Source organism: Corvus cornix, chromosome 5 (assembly GCF_000738735.6).
Source record: "Corvus cornix cornix isolate S_Up_H32 chromosome 5, ASM73873v5, whole genome shotgun sequence".
Taxonomy (NCBI): Eukaryota; Metazoa; Chordata; class Aves; order Passeriformes; family Corvidae; genus Corvus; species Corvus cornix.
In genome coordinates, this window is record NC_046335.1 from 46,812,408 (window position 1) to 46,838,024 (window position 25,617).

General features: G+C 38.8%; 1 protein-coding gene across 3 annotated transcripts; it reads right to left on the reverse strand.

Moving 5' to 3' along the window:
* Positions 1-375: 375 nt before the first annotated feature.
* On the reverse strand, positions 376-25,617 carry LOC104689376 (toll interacting protein). Of its 3 annotated transcripts, none has more exons than XM_039551956.1 (7): positions 25,363-25,617; positions 18,684-18,833; positions 16,541-16,723; positions 15,316-15,468; positions 13,241-13,331; positions 9,437-9,457; positions 376-3,850 (listed from the first exon to the last, which is right to left on the reverse strand). In XM_039551956.1, exons 1-7 carry the CDS (start codon positions 25,393-25,395, stop codon positions 3,636-3,638), a joined length of 846 nt encoding a protein of 281 aa, XP_039407890.1. In that variant the 5' UTR covers positions 25,396-25,617; the 3' UTR covers positions 376-3,635. The 3 variants fall into 3 exon arrangements, with proteins under 3 accessions (XP_039407890.1, XP_019138403.1, XP_039407891.1); XM_019282858.3 differs by lacking the exon at positions 25,363-25,617 and adding an exon at positions 24,778-24,797; XM_039551957.1 differs by lacking the exon at positions 9,437-9,457.

Consider the following 25,617-nt stretch of genomic DNA (forward strand, 5'->3'; position numbering starts at 1 on the left):
CCACTCTCATCCAGAGTCCTCAATCCTTCACACTGCAGCATTCCTTCCATACCCACACACTGTTCTTCCCTCCTCCCTCCAGTGCTGCTGTCCTTCAAACAATGCAGTGTCACTCCTTCTGTCCTCCAGACCGGCAACACCGGAATATTTCCGTGAGAAAGTAGCCCCTAGAAGAGTCAGAAAGAGGCACCTACCTGTAGAGGAATTCTCAAAGTACTTTTGAGCATTTACTGTTACTATTCCCACCAGACAGTCACATTAAGTGTAATTGGCCAACCAATGTTCAACACTGAAAAAAAGACAGTAACTGATAATGTGAATTCCAGATTGGTCCATAGACAAAGACTCGCATTGTGGTGCTCTCCAACAGAGACATAATACACTTTCATTCAGATGATACATTTATTAAATTAGAATGAAAAAGTTAATGTACTTTAGAGTGCAAGAAACATATTTGGACACTGGACCCCAATACAGAGAAACAATGTCTTCAGAATAATTACAGCAAAAAACATCCTCTGTACGGTATTACATATCAACCAAACAGGCATAACGTTTATAAGGGGGAAAAAAACCCATTCAGTACCATCAGCAGATGCAAAGAGCAGTAGAGAAGTTGCAAGGATCTAGCTAGACAAAAAATGTTCCTACCTTTAGCAAGCTGAGGCTCTCGGCAGGACTCACACTATACTGAGAGCACTAACTGTTAGCAGATGCCTGTCTTATACAGCTGGCTTTGGCTCCAAGCTGCTGGAAGCTGTTGAGCAGAGGAGCAGCATCAAACGCACCCCATTAGCATTTCCTCAAAAGCTACAATCATGACTGACGATTTGTTTGTTTTAAAGAAAGAAACAGACTTTCAGTTACAACATCTTAATTTCACAGACCCTGAAGTCAGTAAACACTCCCTGCCTTTTTTCATCTCTCTCCAATTCAAACCTAACAAAAAACAGCTTAACTGGAAATTGGATACGTATGCTGAAAAGCTGAGCAGGCTTATGATTTTGTTCTTTTTAACAAGAGAAAGTAGTACATCTTGATGTAAGAGTTTCATTTCTAATGCTTAATTAAATAAAGACAAATCCACAGAGCAATATTTAAGTATAGTGTAAGATAATGAAATACATCTACTGGCTATATTGCTCCTACATATCCAATTTTCAACACATACGTGTACCCTGTTTTGCGTAACATTTGCCTAGGAAAAAAATACACACCAAAAATATATCTAAGAACAGGAGTCTCCCTCAGAGGGCCAGAGCCCAGTTTATGAATAAACCTGGCTAGCTTAACTTTTGCACTTACCCCTCCTGGCAGTTAGGACTGTAAGGTGGTTTTGTTCTGTGCTTGAAATGGAGTTGTAATAGGATGCAGTACAATTTACCAGCCATTAAGATGAACCATGACCACTTGCTTTTACGAAAAGCTGTATTATGAATCCCACCGTTTTAATATAAAAATTTAAATATGTACATTTTCCCTGAATTGTCCATCCCTAGCAATTCATGCTGTCTTGTAAAAGTTAGAGCACAGGACTCTTCCTGGAGGTATCTAAGCATTAAATCCTTACCAACATTCATCCTTTCGGGTCATGGTGTCACAAAACACTGTGCTATGAAGACCTAATGCCTCTACACCTACTCATTCACAAAATTTACGATGACTGTAGGGAAGGGGCAAGACCAGTTTTTTGAAGAATACCCATTTAATTTTAGAAAATAGAAGTGTGGCAGTTCTACAACTACAGCACACAGAAATTATAGCCTTGAATTTCATCATTCAAAATCCAGTTGGAGGATGTTTAAAGACACTTATGCTTTCAATGGGAAATTTAAGATGCTAAGGGATTCATAACAAAACATAAAACTGTACATTATGAAAGACAGCTTTAAAAGGTCAGAAACTGGGATGATTTTTGGTGCTGTATTTTAAAAGTTTCAGAATTACTTTTAATGATAAAAAAAAATATTCATGCTCTACTGCCAGTGCTATCTAAAGGCTACTTGAATGTAGTTTGGGGGGAAGGGGGGAAGTAAAATCAGCTTTCCATCAGATAATTAAGAAAATATTTTAAGCATAGGACATGAAATAAAGTACGGAGAAGAAGAGAATATGGGTCATTACTCCCTATTCCAAACCTGGCTTTAATGTTCTCATGAATCACTCAAGAGCCTAGATTTCAAGTGTACATTCATTTCAACTCTTGAAAATATAAAGGTCTATGGCTATTGTAGAAAGTATTTGAAATCAAACATTAAAGAGACAAAACAGCAACATTGCACATCACTGGAAAAATAAATTGGTGCATACTATTTAAAGTGCATTACTTTACAAAAACAGACACCGCAGAAATTCATCCAACAGGTGTAACTGGTGCATACTGTATGATTCTGCAGCTCCAAAATCAACTCTTATTTGAAAAAATTACACTAATAATAAATACAAACACCTCCTCTGAGGATCAGACTGTAACTCAGATATGTTAAATTGTCTCTCACAAAGAATTTTATTTCCATCTGCATCAAATAATAATAAATTGACTACAGCAGCTGTAGTCTAACAAGTCACTGAGCAATTCATAATGCCATTCTAAGACCCTGAAGCTACTTTTCATGCTTATTTCTTATTACAGGAAAAATACAATCATTTTCCCACTAATGTAAAGCAATAACTTTGCTGAAACACAGGTATTAAGAAAGAAGCCTTATAACCAGATCGTAGATTTTTGCTTTTTTAATGTAAGATAACATCTTAAATAATTCTTTACGGCTTCAATAATTTTCCAGGTATAAGTATCTTTCCTTCTGCACTTATCCTTTGAAATAGCCATGGGAATGCAGAAGTCGTAGTTAGAGTGCAATTAACTGTGGGAGTACATTAGGGCTTAGTCCTGCTCTCTGCTACAGCAATACATACTGTATGAGTTAAAAGTTACCTCCTAAGATTTTACAGATACATAACAACACTATGTGGGAGGACAAAGCCCCAAATGCACACCAGAAGATATATTGCTTTGGTGCCCAATGACTAGATTGAATAGAAGATGCCCATTACAAATACCAACAGCAGAACCTAAGAAATTTAGCTTATTGAATTAAACATCTTCCATCTAAAAGGTGTGAATATATAACAGTAATAACTAAACACCACAGGATAAGAAAGGGTTTCTCCTTTAATTTCTGGCAAAAATAGGCTGCTTGCTGAAACCTAAATACTTTTAACAGATCAGTTGTGTTTAAAGAGCAAATCTTCCACGGAAAGATTTTTTTCCCCATCTAACAAACATGAGTAAATCCTGTACTGCATAGTTACTTTGTAAGAGCAAGTTTATGAAAAGGGGGAGAGAAAGAAACAAAGCGGCATTATTCCCCACCCCATCAGAATACAGCCACACAGGGCACAGCTGATAGTAAAGATGCTTCACTGCTCTATTGTAAGACATAAGCTAAACTGAGTATGTACAGACAGAGAAAGAAAGAAAAAGATCCAAACATCCAAGGAGAAAAGAGATATAATCTGTCACACACGATGCACTAACAGAAAGCTGTTGGGAAATTCTTCCTCTAGCTAAATCCCTGGCTTGGCAAGTAAAAATAAGTGGCATCAAGGACGGGGACTACACAGGAAGTGGGCATCTATGATTCTTCAGCCATCTGAAGTAAGGAGTTGATAGCTGCATCCTTGTTCCCCCTCTGAGCTTCTAGCACTGAGCGGATTACTTCCCTGTCCATGTTGGGAAACATGTCCTGGATAGATTTCAGGTCCTCTTCATTACACAGGTGCTGAGGGTTGACCGCAGGAGGTGGTATTGCCACTGGTACCATGCCTGGATTACAGACTGCAGGCATCCCTATAGGTTAAAAACAGAAGAAGAAAAGCCACAAAACATACATGAGTAGGGGGGAAAAGAAAAAACAAACAAACCCACAACAAAAAACCCCAGTGATTTTGAAGACGAATGTAGCTCATGACTTGTCCCAACCCACCAACATCAGCATTTGTTTATTGTAACATGTGCTCCAGAGGACGAAAAAGATTGCAGAGATTATACCTACACTGTTGCAACTGGAAAACGTTTTTCTGGAACAGGTTGTCTCCCCAAGGTTATATTCCAGAAGTTAAAAATTACAGTATGGCAACAGGTACTGTTCAAAATCAGGTACAACTTGCATAAACAGGTTCACACAAATTCACTAACCAAACACTAAGCTCATCACAGAAAGGTATGGTTGGTTTTCCCCATCTCTTATTTTAGTTCCCAATGTATTTATGTTGTGATGAAAAAAAAAGGTTTTACATCAGCAATATACATAGCTGATATTTAGAAAGACAATGAATGCAATCTCCAGCACATTCAAAGGAAAGCAAAGTACTTTGGTCCACTAGGAGACTGGACCACACAAATAAGCAATTTTTAGCAGATGTTTTTCCTGGCTGAAGTTCCATCCAGCCTGCAAAGGCACTGTGGCAAAAGAGCAACACCTATAGGAGCGTACACTGCTTTGCTCATCTCTCTTCCAAAGGACAAAGTTCATCTGACCTGTCATTTTTCATTAACTTCTCGTATATTCATGTAAAATAAAACGCTGGCAGTTTACAGAGTTTTAGAAAATGAGTTTTCCTATTCCTGTTAAAAGAAATTACTAGACAAAATCCCCTTTTCACCACGAAATAACTGTTATCATTAAGCAGAGAACCATTGCTGAAGACACTACCTTTTGCTTAGTATAAAACTGAAAACAGATATAGTACATATCTATAGTCTTTTGTTATCACTTCTGAAAATTGTGTATTTCACTTCTTCTCTATGTAGTTTCAGATCTTTGATTATCTTAGTCCCACTCCTCTATGTATTAGCTTCTTCAGTTCTCCTGTAGAATTTCTAAGGTAGGGCAAGGAAAACTGCCTGCAGCTAGACAGAAACAAGTTACAGTATCAGTTCTTTTATGCATTGTTTCAAAGACTACTCACCTGGTATTTTTATAGAGTAGTCTACAATAATTCAAAGACCTTCATGCAAAGTAATGGCTAAATTGAGAAATTATCACCAAATATGTATTAGTTAAGATTATTCTTTATACATACTTTAACACCAGACTTAATACATAATTTTATTTGCCTTTTATTACAATGAGATCCTTCTGCAACCTGCAGCAGCCAGAGAGACTTAGAAAACTGCTAACAGCTTTTGTTTTGACAAATTGTCTTAGTCCCCTTCCCTCACTTACTTTTTAAAGAAATCTGATGCACCTCACCAAAGGAGGTGCATCAGATTCAACTCCTTTCATTAGATGAATAATCACCTATTTTTATTTGTTCATCAGCTTTTCAAAATAGCTATTAAACAATAAGATTACCTTTATTGTATGAGAATATCATATGATAGAAAGAATGCTTAGCAAATAACATTTTCCAAATGCAATTGAGGTGATATACACAGATCACACCATTCTTTCTTACATACTCAAATACCTACAAATTTTAACATACAGGCTTTTCCTACACAACCATGTCACCTCCTCCTAAAGTTTAGCTAGTTACATGTTTGGTTTAAAGCAGTTCATTCTAGTCTTCCTGGGTTTTAATCATTCTATACAATAGACAAAATGGTTACTTCAGAAATGATTTCAGAAGAAACTTCACTTTGCTATCCTCCACTCCTCTGAAAGCAAGGCTTCCTTCACCTGTTGTAGTCTCACATTCCAGCTGGGTGTTCTTGAACAACCTTACATACTTATATTATTATTTAATTACACAAGTGATTCTAGGTTTTCTGCTTCTTTAAAATAAATAGTTCTCAACTTTTTACGCATTTGGTCTTCAAAAGCCTTGTTACTCAACCTCATTACCAGTTTAGATTTGATATATAATTTAACACTTTCACATCCCCATATGTGGGAGACCTACCAATTTTTGGCAGAAATCTACTTCACTGTTTTAGTTCACAATTCTTATGATTCTCTGGCATACATTTTCTTTGGCATACATTTTCTTTGAGCATCTAACTCCTTTTACACGCTCCTTTTACACACTCTGTTCAGTTCACCTGTTTGCTTTCTATCTATGACCTTAATTACTTCTCTGTAAGTTAATCAAAGGATGAACTATTTGCATCATCACCATTATATATCTTCAAAATAAGACTCTTTGAGAACCAGCTTTCATATATTATTCCGGAGTAGATCAGAAGCTGCTTCTCTTCTACTGAATTCTAACTGCTCAAAAATCTTAACAACAACGCATATGTATAACCAAATACCATTTTCAAGAGTGCCTCTTTGCAGCCTCATCTTTCTTAGCATGACGACTGAAGTACTTATGTGATTGAAAATATTGCAATTATGTTATCTGTTCAGACCTAACATCTAAAAAAAAAAGAGCAAAGAGCAGTTTCAATACTTACCTTGTCTCTTCAAGATTTTCTTCACTCTAACTATTTAGTCAGAAATGTCTATACTCACTTTAATTTGAACAAATGTTTTAGCATCCCAGTGACTTGTTTTTTCTGCCAGCATAAAAATGCTGTATTATAATTCGCATTCAAGGCTGGATGAGCTAAACATCAACTCTGGCTGACAAGGTACTGTAATTGAATATAGTTTGACTGCATGCACTGCACCCAGGATTTTACCTGATGTACTCTTTTCTATTTCCTTCCTCAACTTGGCCTCCTGTCCTATCTGAAGGGATTCATAACTGACTTGTAAACACCTCCATATTTATCTGTTCTCCAATTTTGATTTTAAAATTCCCCTTTTAATCATCTTAAGTTTTATTAGAAGAAAAAAAAAGGAACCTAGAAGCTTTAAGTCTAACACACAGGCTGTATCTCAAAAAGGTTCATACTGAGTCACAATCTCATAAATTTGTTACCTGCACACTGGAACCATGTTTCCACCCAGCCATCTTCAGCCCACCTCTACCACAGGTATCTGTCACCTTTTCTGCAACACCCTAAACCTTGGCTCTACAGCTTTTTATGGCCTTTGGACCATGGTCCCTGGAGTTCTGTCTGGCACTGTGTGTTTGAACACACGGCCAATCAGACCATGTGTGCACCCTGGAGGCAAACCACTGGGCAGTCCTCACCAACCCAGCAAATACACTTCACCCAATAACCCAGCAGTATTTTGGACTGCCTCTTCTAGAGTTTCAGCAAGCCTCAACTCATTCCTCACACTGCCTACAAACAATCTAGGCATTTAAAAGGGGCATAAGAAGATGTATGGCCTCAAAAAAACCAAAGTTGCAAAGTACCTGAAAGAACAGAGCAACAGAAGTTACATTTTACTTCTAACATAAACTTCCCAATATTTTTTACTAAGTCATCAACACCCTAAGATTATCCAACAATCAGCCTAAACAGTGTATGAACTGTCCCTATAGGAGGTCAGTTTTAAGTATTAATGCAAATTAAACATGAGGCTCTTTTCTCAAGTACCACAGCATCCTTTATCTTACCAATAAGGTTTCAGTGTCTTATCAGTGCCAAAATAAAATCAAGCCTAGAACATTGTTTTCCTTACTGCTTTCATCAAAAATAATTATGAAGCCAGACATCTGCACAGGCAGTACTCAAAAAGCATTTCCAATATAAATAATCAATTAAAGACAAGAAATTTCTTGACTATATTGTTTCTCACCAAGGATTTTCAAAACCCATTTTCTCAACTCTTACAGTTTTAGTTTATGCTGTCTACAACTAGACTGTATACAAATGGAAGTTAGTATCACAGATTTCTAATGAATACCTCCATGATATATGCTTACTTTTCATGAAACTCAACATTCAAGTTATACAAATACCAATTTAAGAGTACTTTGGGTTTTTCCGCACTCAGGCTGAAAGCATCCATAATTTCTGATTTACAAAACAGTAAGTAAGACTTAAGCATGAACTTCAAGAATTATGCACTGAAATTTAGCAAACAGACACACATATGCAGTCATTAGAGAAAATTATAATAAGCTTCAAAATTATCAATGTTCAGTAAAAAGCTGCTTTAAGCTAAAAAACTTCGTATCCCTGACAGGTAAAAAGTGGAACTAAACAATGTAAGAATCCACTACTAGTAGAATTGTGGATTCCTGTATTACGCTCAGATATTAGGTACGTGTTATAAATCAGAAGAATGGAGCACTGTTTTCCAATTCAGTGAAATGGCAATGGCAAACATGCTAGCATAAGCAGTGACATTCCAATACATGAAACAATAGCAAGTCAATTGCTACAAGCAGCAATGAAAGCATCAAAGCAGAATTAACAGGGTAAACTTTTTCCAACTGCATACAAGGCATTACACACTTGTAATTTTATTTACTTTTTCAGTCAAGTGCCCTATGTTGAATTTCTTAACTATCATTCTGTCCCATCCATAGACTCTTTCAGAGTAAACTCAGGAACCTTCTCAGCATGAATTCTTTCATTTAAATGAAGAAATTGGTAACCCTTTTCTAAAAAACACAATAGCTCTTAATGATATTTGCTTCAGGAAAAAACTCAGTACTAAAACAGGCATGCCATCTCATTTTTTTGCGAACTACTAGAAAAATTAAGTGTATGAAATATCAGAAAAATGCTAAAATTCCACTGCTCTGAATAAGCAAAACATGTTGCAACGACCACAACAGTTTTATCTGCAGCATCTTTCTGAAATTCAGGGCATCAAGAAATGACATCGTATCTCACAAGAAGTCATTCTAGAATTTTCTGAATGCATTTGATTGAAGACCAATGCTTCTATCAAAGATAGCAGTGTCACAGCATTTTTGCACAATTCAAAATCAAAAGTGTCACAGTAAAGGAAGTCTAAAATGAAGGAAAATTGATTTCCTGTACATAATTTACCTTTAGAGTTCTAGTCAGGTACTTAGCTTGACATGGATGTAAAACAGAAGTGCATGAAAAATATGCACTGATGAAAAAAGCGTTATCTTTTAAAAAGAAAGCTTATTTGAAGAATAATTAAGGAAATTAAGACTAAGGCAGTTGGCAGGTTGTCTTAGTGTCACTGCAAAGTTTTTCAAGTTTACACAAAGTCACAACATTACCCACTCCTCCACTAATCTTGCAGTAGCAGAACAACTGCAAGAATGTTTCTCTTCTAGAAAACCAATACTATCACCTAGTATTGCTCACTGACATACAACAGCTTCAGATGAATATTATAACACCACATTATAGCCATCAACACTGTTATTAGCAATCAGTTTAATCATTATAGCTTGAAGCTGAGCAGATGCCTTTAAAGACTTTCCAACAGGTTAGAAAGGCTCTAATAATTTCCAGAAGATGCATTAAATTGTTCTACTGTGACAACCAAGTGGCAATACCTTGTGATACAGCCTGCTGCAACAAATAAAGCAGTTAGGTGAGTTCATGCAAAGACTCTTGATTCAATGAGGATGGGAGTGAGAAAAGAGCTTGGAAACTTACCCAGAGCAAAGTACTCAAGCCCTAAAGACAGGTGAAAATGAAGGGACAAGGGGAAAGGAATAAGACATGGGAAAGAAATATTAATCTATTTTTTAAAGGATATTAACTATTTACCTTCCAAAGGTGAAAGTTGGATAAACTGAGGTAGTTGGGCAAAACTTATACTACCTAATATTAAAAAACTAAATCCTGCTAGGATCCAGTCTCTTAACTAATTTGTTTCAGCACCCTGAACAAGTTTCCTAAATGTTTTGTTTATGCAGAAGTAACAATCAGAGGAAATGCTGCCAAAGTAAGTAAGCCACCAGGTGTTTGCAGCAAGGATTATATTTTATAGACCACAAAGGACAACATACATCCATACTTTTCTGAACAAATACCAGTAACATCACAAGCTAACCTATGATTCTCATTAAGGACATCAGAAGGAACAACGCACATACACACATAACCCTGCCTCAATGAAAAGTGATATTCTCGACTCTGACAGGACCCTGAAACACGCAGGTTTTTAACATTCTTTCAACATGGGAGTTTATAAAATGAATAAAAACAAGTTTCCTATTTATCCCATTAACATTTAGCTTATAAGAAATATAAGCTTATTGAACTAACATTTTTTAAGCTCACTATCTCTGGTACTGTTCACTACAAGAAGATACTGCAAACACCAGTATATCACAATATTATACAGTTTAAATTAAGTAATCTTTAGAAAAAGAAACAGGAAGAGGTGGTAGATAAACTCAGCTTCTAGAAGAACAGCAGGGTTCAAAAGTTCTAATTTTTGCATACCCAATCCACAGATATATCAACTACAGCAGCTATAGCTTGTAGCAACTAGTGCTGTCATCAGAAGTTTTCAATTAAAAATTTTTTGCAATTAATTACCATGGTGCAAGAATATTCCGCAGCCACTTCTGTTCTTAACACAGCTCCATCTACCATCAAATGTGAGGAAATGAGCATTACTTGTGTTCATTTGCTTACCACAGTGACTAACTGCTTGCTTCTATTGTTTACCTCAGCTTGTATGAGAGTGTGAATTAGCTGCTTCAGCATTAACTAGAAGGCTAGTTAATTAGAAGGTTAGTTTTGAACAGAAGTTTTCTGTTACAGAAAAACAGCTTGACCTTTTTTACACATCTAAATTTGACTCAACCATTTCTCTTTAAAGCACAGTTATTTTGGACAATTAACAAATAACTGTTGAACTGTCCGGATAAGCATTTTAGTTCACCCACTCTATTTCCATCATAGATAAGGCTTTGATTCTGACAGTCTTCTACAGCAGAATCTCCTCCATTTCAAATATAATAAACTATTCAATGATGCTCTTCCACTCTTCAGAAGGAAAAGCAAAATATGTTTACTCACTACATTAATTTAGCTGCACAGGTAGAAAACCTGAACTAAAAATACAAGGCAAAGCAGGAGCATACTGATGTTCAACCATTACCCTTCTTGAAGTCTCAAAAGGAAGAGAGCAAACGCTGTACAGTGTTACAAAGGAAATGTGCAAACAGAGCAGGCCCAGAAGACAAAAACAGTTCAGTTGTGCAGGGAAGGCCAGCATCTTGCATGCACCTTTCTGAAAGAGTTTACACAATCCAGACAGATTCAGACTATCCAGACTAGTTCAGTATACAGAAAGTATTTCAAAGAACTCCAAGATGTCTTCCAAGATGCACTATTATTTCCTTTTATAATTTGAAAATACTTTTATTAAGCCATTAAATGTATGCAACAGTAAAAATATTCCGCAGCCAAGTGACTTTGCAACTCCAAACCTTAACATCCATCTAATTATTATGAGTGGGTCATTGATTAGTGAGTAAGTCAAAGCTTTAGAACTCACAGTGCTTTGGGAAATTTTCATGATGTCCACAGAAATTCTAGAACGGCAAACACAAAGCACAATAATACTTTAAAAGACTAAAAAATACCAAATGTAGGTCAAAGGTAGCTTGTAAAAAGTTTGGCATTTATGGAGCAAGGGAAGTACACCCGAGCTTTCCCAGAACAAAAGAAGAGCTCAAATCCAGGGGTGGAACTTTGCAATGCTTTAAAAATACAAGTCACAGGTGCAGGAGGAATTTTTAATACAGAATAGTATTATAGCAGCAATTAAAACAACCATGCTGGACCTTGGTACAAGGGTAATGCTCCACCATATAGAGCCCAGATTCTTAGATACTAAAATGTCAGACATTACTATCACTTGCAAATTATCCCTTATTTCTTCACTTGTCCACGTAGAAAATACTGTCAAGTAATTTACAGAGCATCGAGATCCAAACATCCAGTACTTGAACAGCACGTTTGAAGGTCTTCTATCAGTTTTATCTGTTCAGTGCTATGTCTAGTTTCAATTCTACATTAAACTAATCTTCGCTTCATTTCTTCTGTTTATACTCTGGCACAGAAATTTTGTAATATGAATATTCTCATTTTGATTTATTCTTATAAAAGAAATTTGCTAGCACTTTCTATTAGATCTTTTAACTATACACAAGATGACTGTGTCTGAAGTTCACTACGGAAGGTCTGGTTTACCACAATAGAATCACCCTTTGGAATGTACACTCCAGTTCAAAGCACTTCACTAGCAAAGTCAGCTACAGAGATAGCTACAGAGATTAAAAAAGCACTTTAAATGAAGCAAACCGCATGTTTTCATTAGGGAATACAGCATGCAGCCCAACTTTTCCGTATTTTGCTGTAACTTAACTCTGTAAAAATGAAACAGGAGGTATGATTTCTAAGTTACATATCCAGTCTTCTGTTGATGAGGTTTGTTTTTACAGTGAGTGGAATTTTAAATTCAATCATTCCCTAGTCATTTTAAATTCAATCATCTCCTAGTCTTACAAAAGAAAAAGAAAATATATGTATCTGTTGTGTCATCCCTTAGCACTGCAATTATGTCCCACACACTCTTTCATTCATACACTTGCACACAAAGAAATTAAAAATATGCAAATTTATCTCTTATTTTCCCTAAAAAGTACAGCTATTACAGAATAAATATCCATACAACAAACTGGAAGCTGTATGTGAAACAAACTCAACTGAAATTGATTTATCAGTTCCCCAAGTAGGACAAATTCAAGCTTTTTTACATACTTTAAAATTTTCATCTCTGACAGAAAAATTACAAAACCTAAGTTAACACATCTTTCTCTACAAGTCAAATCTCTCTTTGAACCAACTAAAAAGCACTGACAACAGCTGCTGTAGTTATGTAAACACATCAAAAAGAGCTATCTCAGAGCTCCCTAACATTTTTAATTCACTGAGCTGTGAATACTTCACATGCTGTGTAGCATGTTTCTTTCCAACAAAGCATCTTCAAAGACCACAGAAAAATTAATCCTGTTATGGGCTATGGAAGCTGCAGGTCCAACAGCACAATTCATTTGGGGCACTTTCTCAAGTGCAAAGAGCTTCACACTCGACTTGCCACCATTTAAGTAAGCACACATTAAGAGTGCAGCCTGCTCGACAGCAATTCAGTGACGTGATCAAAGTCTAAAATAAATACTCAGAAAGAGAAGCCTTCACAACTTGATAGACATTTTAATCCATTTATTAAAACTCATGTAGCTCCAGGGTGCAAGACTGAAGACAGACCTGCACTTAATTTGTTCCCTCTTCTCATAAAAATATGTCATGGAAAAAGTGGTTAAGGAAAAATCATTTCAAGCTTCCTTTACATTCTGCAAAAAGAGGAGTAATTTGGTATTTATTTCTGCAAAACCCTTCATCTGGAAGTTTTAAAGTCTTCAAGGAGAGAAAACATACCTGCTATAGGCACATATCCAACTCCTTGCTGATATACAGTGGGCATCAGAACCACTGGCTGGGGCTGCATCATCATGGCAGCTGGCAAAGACTTGACAGAAAAAGCACAGATTAGAACAACTCAGGAAACAGCAAAAAAATGCCAGGAATTAAAAATGTTTGCAAACAAGTCATTACATTGCAAATCCATGTTCAGTAGTACAATATGACTATGCTGAGTGCTAATCTATAGTAAACAAAATCCCTGGCAAACTAACTGAACTACCATCTTTCAAATGACAATTAATTTGCCTGTGAATCAATAAAAACACAACATGTCTAACTAGCCTTTTGCAAGAGTGAAGTGTTGTTATTGAAGTGAATTATTTTAAAATACAGGTTTAATCATCTTTCATGCCTTAGTCCTGTGAAATGAATATACAACATACTCACCATAAATTAAATATTAGACAAAATCTGAATTTTATTCTTATTTTTCACTTTTAAAAGCAGTACACTGCTCCTCAAAGCAAATTTTAGTTTAAATAAATTATTTTTTCAAGTAAACCAGTGCTTTAAACAAAATATCAAATTAACTCCATTCCCTTTTACTACCACAATAACTTCAGTTATATTTCAGTTCAGTTTGATCCTTGAAAATATTGACTATTATGTACAGTACATCCAGAGAGTGACAGTTTTCAAGGTTAATTATAAACTCTTTTCTCCCTGGGGTAGTGGAACAACTGTTCAGATCTGGGGCAGAATGTGAATTTTAAAGAGCAGGGAACATCTGTTCACTCAACAGCAGCTTGGAACTTCTGATGATGTACAAGTGCAGTAGGAAGCATTCGGGCCTGCACGTGCTACACGTTAGCCAACAGCTACTTGAAACAAAGGTGACAGATGAGAACACTCCAGGAGCTGCTAAACAAACCAGCATAAGTCTGCAGTTCATGACCAGTAGCACCAAATGAACAAGAATGGAAATGAAAAACAATGTCTGTGGCGGGGCCGCACGCAGCGTGACTGGGCAGCACCGGCGAGCGTTGGTCCGCGCCGCAGCGGCACAGGTTGCACGTGTGCTCCTGCCACAGATGTCATTTGAAAGAGCACTCAAACTGCCCAAGAAACACTTAAGACAGAGAAGAGTTTATGTTACTTTGCTTTTAAACTGACATGAATTTTTAAAGCTTAGAGTCCACAAAGCTTTTTAAAAATTATTATTATCAAATTAGGAATGACAATGGACCATTTGGCTGAGGATTTCTTTTTTATACGTGTAGTAGCACAGTGTTAAGGAAACTTTCCTGTCTGACCATCCAGGAGCCACTCTTGCAGCCGCTCCAGTCTGTAACTACTGAGACCAAGACCCCTTTGCAGTGGGTGGCTCCAGTGCCCCACAGGTGCCCCTCTTGGTTCCCTGCACACCCCACACTCACACAATCAGACAGGGTTTCCTTACCAGCCCAACCCTGGGTTTCCCACGGCAGAGTCTCAGATGTCTGGATCCCTAAAACAATTTAATCATGGTGCAGTAATGCAGAAACAGCTCGAGCTGGTGCCTTTAGGGACAGACCCTCAACAAAGGAATCCCTGGGCTTTTATACCCTCACAGTCCCTGCACCTAGACAGTCTGGGGTCTCCCTGCTGAGTCCTCGGCTCCTGCTGTGTCCAAGTCCCCGGTCACCTGGCCCGTGCCATAGGTCCCTCTGCCCTTTGTGGTGCAAAGGGTCAGCAATAGGTCATGGTCCCTTTCCTGGGGCTCCCACCATGTCTCCCACCCAGTGCACAACCTGCAGCTCCCACTGCAGCTGCACAACCCACTACCTGCTCTCAGTGTGTACCTCAACAACAGGAATAAGCTGAATTTTTGTAATGCAAAACAAGATAAATACCCATTTTCCACCTCACCACAAAGTATTTATTGCCTTTACAAGTATTTTTGACTGCTATTCCCAAAGTTAGGTATAATTATTTTAAATGTCAATACACACAAACACCCAGTATGGTACAACAGATCTACTTCAGTCTAAAATATCTCCCTCCCACTACTTAAGAACCTTTTCTCCCTTCCCATCCCAAACTCGGCTTACCGTGTATGACATAACCAGATTAATCATTCCTTCCTTGTCATCACCTTGCCTTCCACTCAAGCTATACCATTCATCCTCCACATTTCCTTGTTTCAGAGACTCAGGAATTGTAATGTGTGTCCAAGCAATGCGGTCATCCATTGAAAAGGCTCTCTGAAATATAATTTGAAAAATATTACCAAATTAAGTGTCCTGGAAAAAAACCCAAACTTAAAATTATCCTTGACTAATACTTCAGTTTTATGCTATTAAACTTTGTTAATTTTATTCCCTTTTAAACTACTAGTGTCAATAAATATTTTGGCCATCTGCTTTCCAACAAGCATGAAGGACACTAAGTGGGACTATAGATTGACTGCAGATATTTAATAACAAGAAATTGAAAACCTGAAGCAGAATGCTCTAGAAATACAGCATCCTATCATCATCATCGGCTGTGTGAATCTCATTACATCATATCAGAGGCCATTACATGAACGTAAACAGCTTCTGTTTACTATGATAGGCTGTGAACTCCAGCAGATAGAAGTACTGATCTGCCCCCCTGTTACAGCAATGAAACAGACACTTGAACCAATTAACTAAGCCCACAAAGCAGCATCCAAAAGCCTCACTTGTGTAATGACCACACAGCTGCTGTACTGTCATGCTTTACTACACACAGCGAGAGAGGCAGAAAAAAAAAAAAAGCAAACCATAACTTTAGCCTAGGCTGTAGCCTCTTAGTTTTGCCTAATAAATCCTAGGGACTACACATAGTCTTTGTGTGTATTGACAGTTTTATTCTCAGGAATTCCAAGCTTGGGAAAGCTTCCAAGTTCTTCCTAGGTTAGAAGAGCACTGAAGAATTTTCAAGTAAAACAGCATTGTACAACAGGCTATTTTTCATAGGGACAGTGAAGGATATAAGGCTACAGGACATTTTGATAGCCAAGAGGAGCTTAAATAGCACTCAGATATCTTTTGCTTCTCTTTCTTTGAAGGCAAGCCTGCTAATGCCCCTTTATCAGCTATCAAAGGACAAGTAACAGTTCTGACACTCTTGGAGAAGAATAAAGCTTTATGCATTGCTGCTTTTGGAATTCTGAAAAATTTTTGTCATCTCCCAGAGAACATGGCTAAGGAACTGCCTGTGCTAACTCAATCCTTTTTTGCAAGGTTTCACCTAAACCTCAGTCCAAACAGGAGATGGGGAGGGGTAGAAAAAATATAGAGCAGTTCTAACCTCATCAAATATCTCTAGATAAAAAGAGTCCACACCCGGTGGAACAGTGCACTGAATAACTTTGTTCCAGCGGGGGTTCTTGGCTCCATTATGTGCTGTTGGAGTTTCGTACACAGCGTATCCCAGCCGTATTCGACAATACGGATCCATGCGCGTCATTCCGTAATTCTTTGCCAGTTTGGCCTGAAAAGAAAAGAAACCCAGGAAGTGCATAATATTGACATTAATTTGAGAAGTTAATTACTATTAGTTCACAGTGAGAACCAAATATTGAACAAACGACTAGATTAAATTCTGTGACAGAGAGGAAAGAGGAAAAAAAATAAAGAAAAACAGCATTAAAACATAAACCAGTAATATCGTTAAATGTCTGGGAGACCTTGAAAAAGGAACATCTTTTTAACCCATTTATTGTAGAAAATACACATCTTTGCTGTAATTAAAATAAATTACTTCATACCAAAGCACAAGATACATGATTACAAGAACACTGTAACAAGTTCAATTTTTCCCTGGGAATCTGATCCCCAACATACAATCACAAGTATAATGTCATAGGTAGACTGTCCTCTTTCACTTAAGTTATTTCAAAGGATGAAATACAGAAGTGCAGTACCTTCAAGAATATCACACAATCCAAAAGCATAACCTGCAAAAGCAGTTCAATTGAGGTAAACTAGTAATAGTAGATGGTATGTTTCTACGTGATTAACCACTTATTTCAGCCTGTGCATTTACTAGTAGTTAATTCAGGGGACAACTTAAGTCCTAACACTACTATAAAAACAGATGCTGTATAGAATCAGAAGAGACCCAACATACTTTTGCTATAACATCAGAAGACCAGAACAAAATAAGGTGATGACAGTCCTGAACATGACACTGAACATTGCTACACAGCTGTGCTCATGCAGAAGTTGGGCTTTTTGGATATGCTGTTCCTTTGACCTGTAAGCAGCCCATAGCTCTTATTATAGTAAGACAAATGACAAACTATGGTGCCCCAGGGCATTTCTCACCTACAGGATGTTTACAGAATTCCCAACAGTTGAAGCAGTGCACTGTGTAACATTTATCACAAAGGCTGCACCTCAGGCTTGGAAAGCCCTTTTCTCCTTCAGGGAACATGCGGGTTCATCAATTCATACATAGAGCTGGTGAGAAAGGTCTCAAACTGTTTCTTGCAAATGTGGACTTAAAAGTAAGAAAGCAGGCATCCAAATTAAGCACTCACTATACTCTGGAATTGTGGGATTAGACAGTTTATCAAAAACTTCACCAAAAGAAAGGTGATAATCAGCTGTGCTTAGACAAATTCACCCCCACCCCAATATATCTGCATGAAAAAAAAGCAACAAATTATCTCCTCAGAAACTTTTTCTGATCTTCCATCAGTTTATTAGTAACAGAATTAAGGGATGCTGTTTGATATGCTTTATCAACACATATTTAAATACAGAACACTTCAACCAGATTTTCATCTTCTGTTGGTTAACTATACCATGGCAAGTCTCCTATCCAGAACGCTACATCTCAATAGGCAGCCAAGATTCCATAGCATTCCTGCACCAATTCCTAAATAGGTAGAGAAGACTATCTCCTGTCTGTTGTACTACCATTCAGAAGGACCCTGACAGGCTAAGAGAAGTGTGCAGACAGGAATCTCGAAGATCAACAAAGGAAAAACAATATATATGACAATAGGACTTTGGACCAACTGGCTGGAGAACAGCTTTGAGAAGGATGTGGAAAAATACATAAGGGAACTGCAATTCCCTATAATATTCTCAGAATTACTAATGTCTTCCAATATTAAGTACAGGAACTACAGGAAGCCCCTGAATAGAAGTTTTCAAAGAAACCTGTTCACTGCAAAAAACCCCACAAGTTTATTTGATTATGTGCTACAATAGCAAGGTTTACAGGAAATTGCTGCACCAGGCAGCGATGAAACATGAAACTGGACAAAATGCTGATGTACAGGAAAATGAAGCTATAAAATCTTTAAGAATTACTTACTCCCTTTTTACAAGTAATTTAGTAATTCAAATTCCAACATAGAATCTTTTTGTGTCCACCAATTAAAAATTTTACATTAATTATTTAAAATTACTTAATTGTACAAAGATGGCATCATTTATACCTGTACTACGGTTATGCTGAGTCTTCCTACTGTACCCATTGCTCCTCCATATTGTAGCTGCTGAGCTGCCTGGGCATCCAGCTGGATTTGCTGTTGCTGCTGGGTTGGGGTAATGCGAAGAAAATCTTGAGGCAGCTCACCAACAAATACCTTAAAAAAGAAAGAGAGGAAAAAAAAAAAAACTTTAAACTTTAATAATGAGAAAGAGATGACTATAAATCAAAGTGTAACAAATTAAGGAGAATTTAGTCTTGTTTTGACAGCATGAACAAAGAACTAATTAAATGACAAAATCGCCAACTCATGTAGCAAATGTTCTCCTTTTCAAAACACTTATTTCCAACATAAGCCTCTGAAAAGAAGTACGACAGAGAGCCAAAGCTGCTCTGCAACTAAACATTTAAGTAGTCCATACAAAAGTCAGAACCACTAAGTTTTAAATCACATTCACGTATGGTATCTGATGGCATCCAGCTCTTTCACTTATTCATCACCCACGCTGTATCCAATCATTCCTGTGCCAAGACACAGCGCAGCATTTTCATCTGAAAGGTCACTTCCACAGTCACCCTCAAGACAGACTGTAAACCAGGATTTCTGTGGAGGCTGGTGGGCCCGCTGGACAAGGAACGAAAGGAGCCCTATGGTGGGATAAGTCCTAGGTTCCATTCCAGCTTACAGTGACTGAAAAGCTTCCCCCAGAATGCTTTGTTCTGTTATGTTAATGTACCCCAGTTCTGCTGTCTATAGAGTGGTTTATGTATTTAATACAGAACTGTCTACCTCATCAAGACAAAAGACAATGCAATTTCTCATGTTGCAATCCCAAGCAAGATTACTCAATCATGTATCTGGCAGATGCATGCCTACAGAACATAATTTAAGATGTTAACAGGCCTTAAGGACATAGCTTTTCAAGATTAGACAGCATTTGCATGTCAAGATTGCATCTTGGAGACAGAAATTGCAGCTCTTGCCAAATCACATGTATGACTATTTTGTATGATTATCTGAGAGCTTCAGGATCCTAGCAACAGTAGGTGTCACATGCCAGAAAGGAAGTTTATCTGAAAAGTTCAGGAGGAAGCACTGAATGCCTGCTGCTGGGCTATTGGGAAGCAGAATAAAAAGGGAATTAGTTTTGCTTACACGCACCTTAAAATTTTACAATTAAAAACCTAAGAAGCTGAAGTTTTAAGAAGTGGGAAGAAAAAACAGGGGCAGAGAGGGAGAAAACTAAGCTAGAAGTTAATAATAAAAGAAAGCTTATTTAAGTTTGGCTGGCAATGAGACATGGTGTTGTAATAGCCTTCTCACTGGAATATGCATCATTTTAAAATAAAACATAATCCATTTAGGCAAGATTTGAAATGGCCCCAGAATTAGCAAGGAAATGGCATTTACAACACAGCAGGTCCCCCTCCAACCCTGGTCCTCCAGAGAGTTTAAAATCTGGTATTATTAGCACCTCTAGGAATAGATATCATAAACATTTCCCAAAGTCAGAACTGATGGCTGCACCCCTGAAATCCCATTTCCATATTATGCAAGCTCCCTCTGTGAAACTCCCAGAAAACAGGATAGCCTCTTTTGTCTCCACCATCTTCACATAGATATTGGAAAACTTAAGCCAATCACAACAGAAGTCTAATAACAGCTTTCGCTTTTTAAATTTTATTTCATATCAATTAGCCAATATCTGCTCCAAAATAAATAAACAAACTAGTCTCTGTACTGAAGTCCAAAGGGGAAGAAGTCCATAAAGGAGACCAAAGTTTTCTTACAGCAGCTAAGCTGATTCTAGGTTATTCAGTTACCTCACACAAAGCCACATTCTTATCCTAGAACTACAAAACTGACATACATAGAAGCTAAAACCATCCAGTATTTACTAAGTTCTCAAAAGATCTGAGTGGTAAACCCCTCCAAAAGGGAAGACTGAGTAACAGGACACACTCATCTTCTGCGTTCAGCTCTGACTAATATTTGGTTCACAAGTCCTGGTGATATAGCCTGTAAAATATCTAGGAGAGGTGCTTATTGAAGGAAATACACTACTCAGTATGTTCTTAAGCCAATTATCAGCTGATTTTCCACATTGATGGAGACAAATCAGTATCATTCAATCTTTTTATCTGCAAAGAAAACAGGTCAATTTACATCTTCCTCAAAACATTCAAAAGCAGGCACATAATTGCCACCTCCCAATCTGAATTAAAAATACAAAGTTATGTAACCAGAATTCAACCACAGTCTTTATTTTAACAGCGAGGAGAACATATACGACAAGCTTGTGTCACTGATCCTACTCCACAACCACTTTGAAACAAACGCACTTCCCTCTACTATAAGAGCACTTCAGAAAGAATGTGACATTCAAGCGTGTTCTGTCACTAGCTGCAGAACAAAAAATTAATTCCATTTAGGAACAGGACAGGGATAGGACAGACACAATTCAGAAGACAAATGTTGACCAGGCAGTCATTAAAAAATAAGACTGTCTTATAATCACTTCCTAATAAACTTTATTGACAGCACTGCTTATCAAAAATATGGATTATCTATAAACAGAATAATATTGCCCTTCCCATCTGCTACAACCACCTAAGAGGTAGTTTTGTGGATCTTCAAAGCAGAGTACTGCAGGTATAAAAACTGCATCTCAGCTTCTTGAAACTGAATGTGGTGTGATGTTCTACAGCTATTTGATGTAACTGAGGATGGGGCTGTCTCGGTCTCACCTTCCTGTTTCTTATGCAACATGAAATGGTGCCAGAGAGTTGTAAAGTGGGTCAGTGTAGAGGCCTGATCAGAAGAAAGTGAAACAAGGGTTGGGGGTAAAGGGAATGGGAGGGAAGTGGTCAGAACGCTTAACTCACTGGTCCTGCAAGTTCTGGCACCTGTGTAAAGGAGGGAAAGGGATACAGAGCCAAGGACAGCCACAAATGCCCCAAGTTACAGAAACATTTACCCCGACACTCAGGGAACCATAATTAAGGTTTCCACACTAGCAATTACCAAGGAAGTCTAACATGAAACTTCTTCAAAACATCAAAGAGCTTTAAACACCTAACTACTCAAAAAAGTTCTTACTATTCTCCTTTAAATAGTTTTACTGTCTTTAAGAAAGAAAAAGTGAATGAGACAGAATTTTGAACTATTATTCTATGTTTTGCACCCTGAAGAAAAAATTGGTACCAGATAGGAAGCATCCAGAGGTCCTGAAAGCGCTGATATTTGGTCAAGGCTGCTCTCTAACACCTTTGAAAGGTCATGGAGATTAGAGGAACTCCCCTATAACAGGAGAAAGACAAATCTCATACCCATCTTTCCAAAGGGCAAGAAGGATGACGTGAGGAACCACAGGCAGGTCAGCTTCACCTCAGTCACTAAGAAATTAATGGAGCAAGTGCTTCTGGAAGACATTCCTTGACACATGAAGGAAAAAAACCAAATGGGGACTAGGAATAGCCAGTCTTTACCAAGGCTTTAAAAGAATAAAAAGCTGATGAGCCATCTGCCTTCTCCAATACAAGAATGTATGACTAAGGAAAGTGCAGAAGGTATCAAAGCTGGATCATTACAATCTGAATTGGGTGGACTACTGCATGGATGAAAAGCTGGCTGAGGCAGTGAGCTCAGAAGCTGAAATTCAGTGGTTAACGACACTGAAGGTTGGTTAAAAGTAAAGCTGTTAAGAGGTCTGTACTGAAACTAACTTATGTGTCTAATATTTTTCCTCAGTAACCAAAGGCGAAGACAGAAGGTATCCTTACCAGTTTTGAGGATGACATTAAATTTTGGGAGAAATGACTGGTATAATTGACAGCAGTACCAACCGGAGAGACAGAAGAATTCACTGGCAGGAATCTCATGAATTTCAACAAGCACAAAGACCTGTACTTTGGCCAGAAAAATCCCTGGCACCAGAACAGACTGGAGAACAACTGGCAGGACTGCCTGCATCTCTACAGAGGTGGAGGGCAAGCAAAACATGGATGAGCAGAGAGGACTCTTGCAGCAATGAATCCTAACAGAAGACTACACTGGATCAACAAGAATCCAGCCAGTGGGCTGAGGAAAGGAAACAACTGCTGGACCACACCTGGAACACTGCGATGGTTTGGGGCCCAACAGTACACAAAAAATGATGAACTTCAGGGAGCCCAGCAAAGACCCACCAAGAAGGCCCATGAAAAGGGCTGAAGCACTTGTGAGGACAGGCTGAGGATTTGCTTAGAATAGAAGAAAGTTAGAATGCACCTTGTAGCAGCTTTCTGGTCTCTGTGAGCAAGTCATTAAGAAACAGACCCAGGTTCTCTTCTGAGGTGCAACACAAAAAGAAAGGAGATCTCAATTGTTGAACTGAAATGGAGCAGATCTCACAGGAAAAAAGGAAGGGTTAAAAATACCTGCAAAGTATGGCACGAACTATGGTATACAAATACGAGTTAAAAATTAAAGACAGAATGAGTATCCATATGACATCTGTGTCTAAGCCTGGAGAAGTGAAGCCTCCGGGGAGACCACAGAGCACCTCCCAGTCCCTGAAGGAGCCTACAAGAAAGCTGGAAAGGGCCCATAAAAAGTTTTGAAGAGTCTCAAGAAAAAACTCATCAGAGTCATTACTCATCAGAGTAGTGATTATTAGGAAAATTAGGAGCAGAAATCTATGCAGTTGGTGCTTGATGTAATTTTGAAGGACCTGACATATTTGCCAGCATGGTGGATAACCATGGAGAGTAATTTTGGGTATGATTCACTAGCTAAGGAACCACAAAGTTTTGGTGGCTCAGTCTTAATCTAAAGCCTGGTCAAACTATTTATTAATACTCTCACTTGTAAAAGATATTACTTAGCAGCCCTTACGTATTCAGCTACAGTTTAGATTTAAAAAGCTGTTTTGCTCACAACAGGTTACAAAATGTGAAAATATGCTAATTCCATAACATCCTGAAAAGGGCCAGAGATATCTATGTTCTAGCAGAGTATTTACCGTAACAGACAGGATGAATTCTGTTTCATCTGGAAAACTAAATAGCAATCAGAACTTTTAACTGCGCGCCAAGTAAGCAGCATCACAAACCAGAAAATGCAAGTATAAGACTGGCAACAGCCCACTTTATTTTCTTACCCACATGAAACAACCTTGAATATTTTACTGCTTGTTCAAACAGAAAGACTGAACTGTTCTCTCCAGCAATACAGAAAAAAGTGGTTCCCAATCCTTTAGCACCATTTAGTGGCTATTCATTTGCAATGCAGTTGCATATATGGAAACAAGTAGAATTCTATCTTCCTCCCTGGAGAAAATTAAGAAAGGCTGGCATGTACCATATCAACACCCCCAGCTGTGAATGGCTGCTTAATATGCATAATTGCATATTTCATTCATTTGAAAACATTTAAATCTCTAAAGTGGGTAAGGAAGAAAAGCATGTACAACAACACTAGGAACATATTAAAAAAAAACCCCAAAACCTGAGGCCCAGAAACCTAAACTTGCATGAGATAAATCATCATATGCCTTTCCACTGGTCAGGCTTCAATCAAGTTTAGGAAACAAAAGATTGCAAAGAGATTATACAGGAGTACCTGGGAAATTCTAGAACAAGACATCTAGAAGAGTAACATTCTAAGGGTGAGATGTAGCTCCTTTAAAACATTCAAGGAAGACTAGGCAGTTATGATAAAGACAAATAAGGCACTTTAATGAATAAAACTGATGACCATATCATATTACTGTCATAAGATAACTGACAGCAGTACAATTTTTCAAGATTAGCAGTAATTCACCTTGCTGTTCTTTCTACAAGACTGCATAGATAAAAAAAAAAAAGAGTAGCTGTTTCTACATAAAAAAGTACAGCAGTGCAAATTTATTGTTTTTTTAAAAAACCCTCGTTTCACCAAAAGCAGTATCATACTGTCAATGACTACTAGCTCCTTTCAGAGAGGAGGAACAGAAAGGAAGAGCGTATCTGCCGAAAGCTAATGTCGTAACACCACACATGTAGGACACCCCGGTGTGAGGTACGACTAACCCTGGGCAAAACCAGACACTAACATATTCCCAATAAACTGTCAGCACTACCTCCCAGAAGGCTGGTAAATTAGTTTCACGACGGCTCAGCTCCCGTCTAACACGCACGCCTACATCGTACACTGGATGCGTCGTTCCAGCTTTCAGGCGGCAGCTCCAGGGACAGCGGCCCGACCGTGCCCCGCCGAGCCGCGAGCACAGGGAGCTACGCTCTGCTTCCAAGGGAAAGCGGTTTATCTCCGGTTCAGTGTAAGTCGTTCCCTCCTTGGAAAGGCCTCTGGACAAAGAACGGGCAGGACAGCCGCCTCAAGGACTCCGCGCAGTTAGGAGGGATTTTCCCCTCCCCTTCCCCAAAGCCTCTTCGCAGGCTTTGGAACCGGGAGACGAGGCAGACTTCCCTCCCCCGCACCCCGGCAGCCTAGAGAAGATGAGAGGGCTTTTCTTCTCCCGCCTCCAGCGCGGCCGGAGCTGCGGCAGGGTGGGAGACGCGGAGTCTCCCTCCCACAGGGGCCCTGGCAGAGGCCGGGCGGGCCCATCTGGGTCTCCAAGACGGGCCTCACCCGCCCAGCACGGCGAGCGATAACAGGAGATACCCCTGAGCGGGCCCGGCGCCGGGGCCGCGTCCACAGCACTCACCGGGCCCCGCTGGGTGGTGACGGTGGTCGCCATGGCGCCTCGCCGGGGCTGGGGCCGCGACCCTTCCTCCTCCTCCCCGTCCTCCTCCCGCCCCGCCAGGCCGCCGACGCCGCTCCCAACCGAGATCCCGGTCCCGCCGCTCGTCACTCAGCGCGAGCCCCGCGTCACCTGACCCGCCCGGCCCCGCCCCCGGGGCAGCGCAGCGGCGCCCTCTTGCGCACGCGCCTCTTCACGTACCGCGAGGGGCGGGGAGCC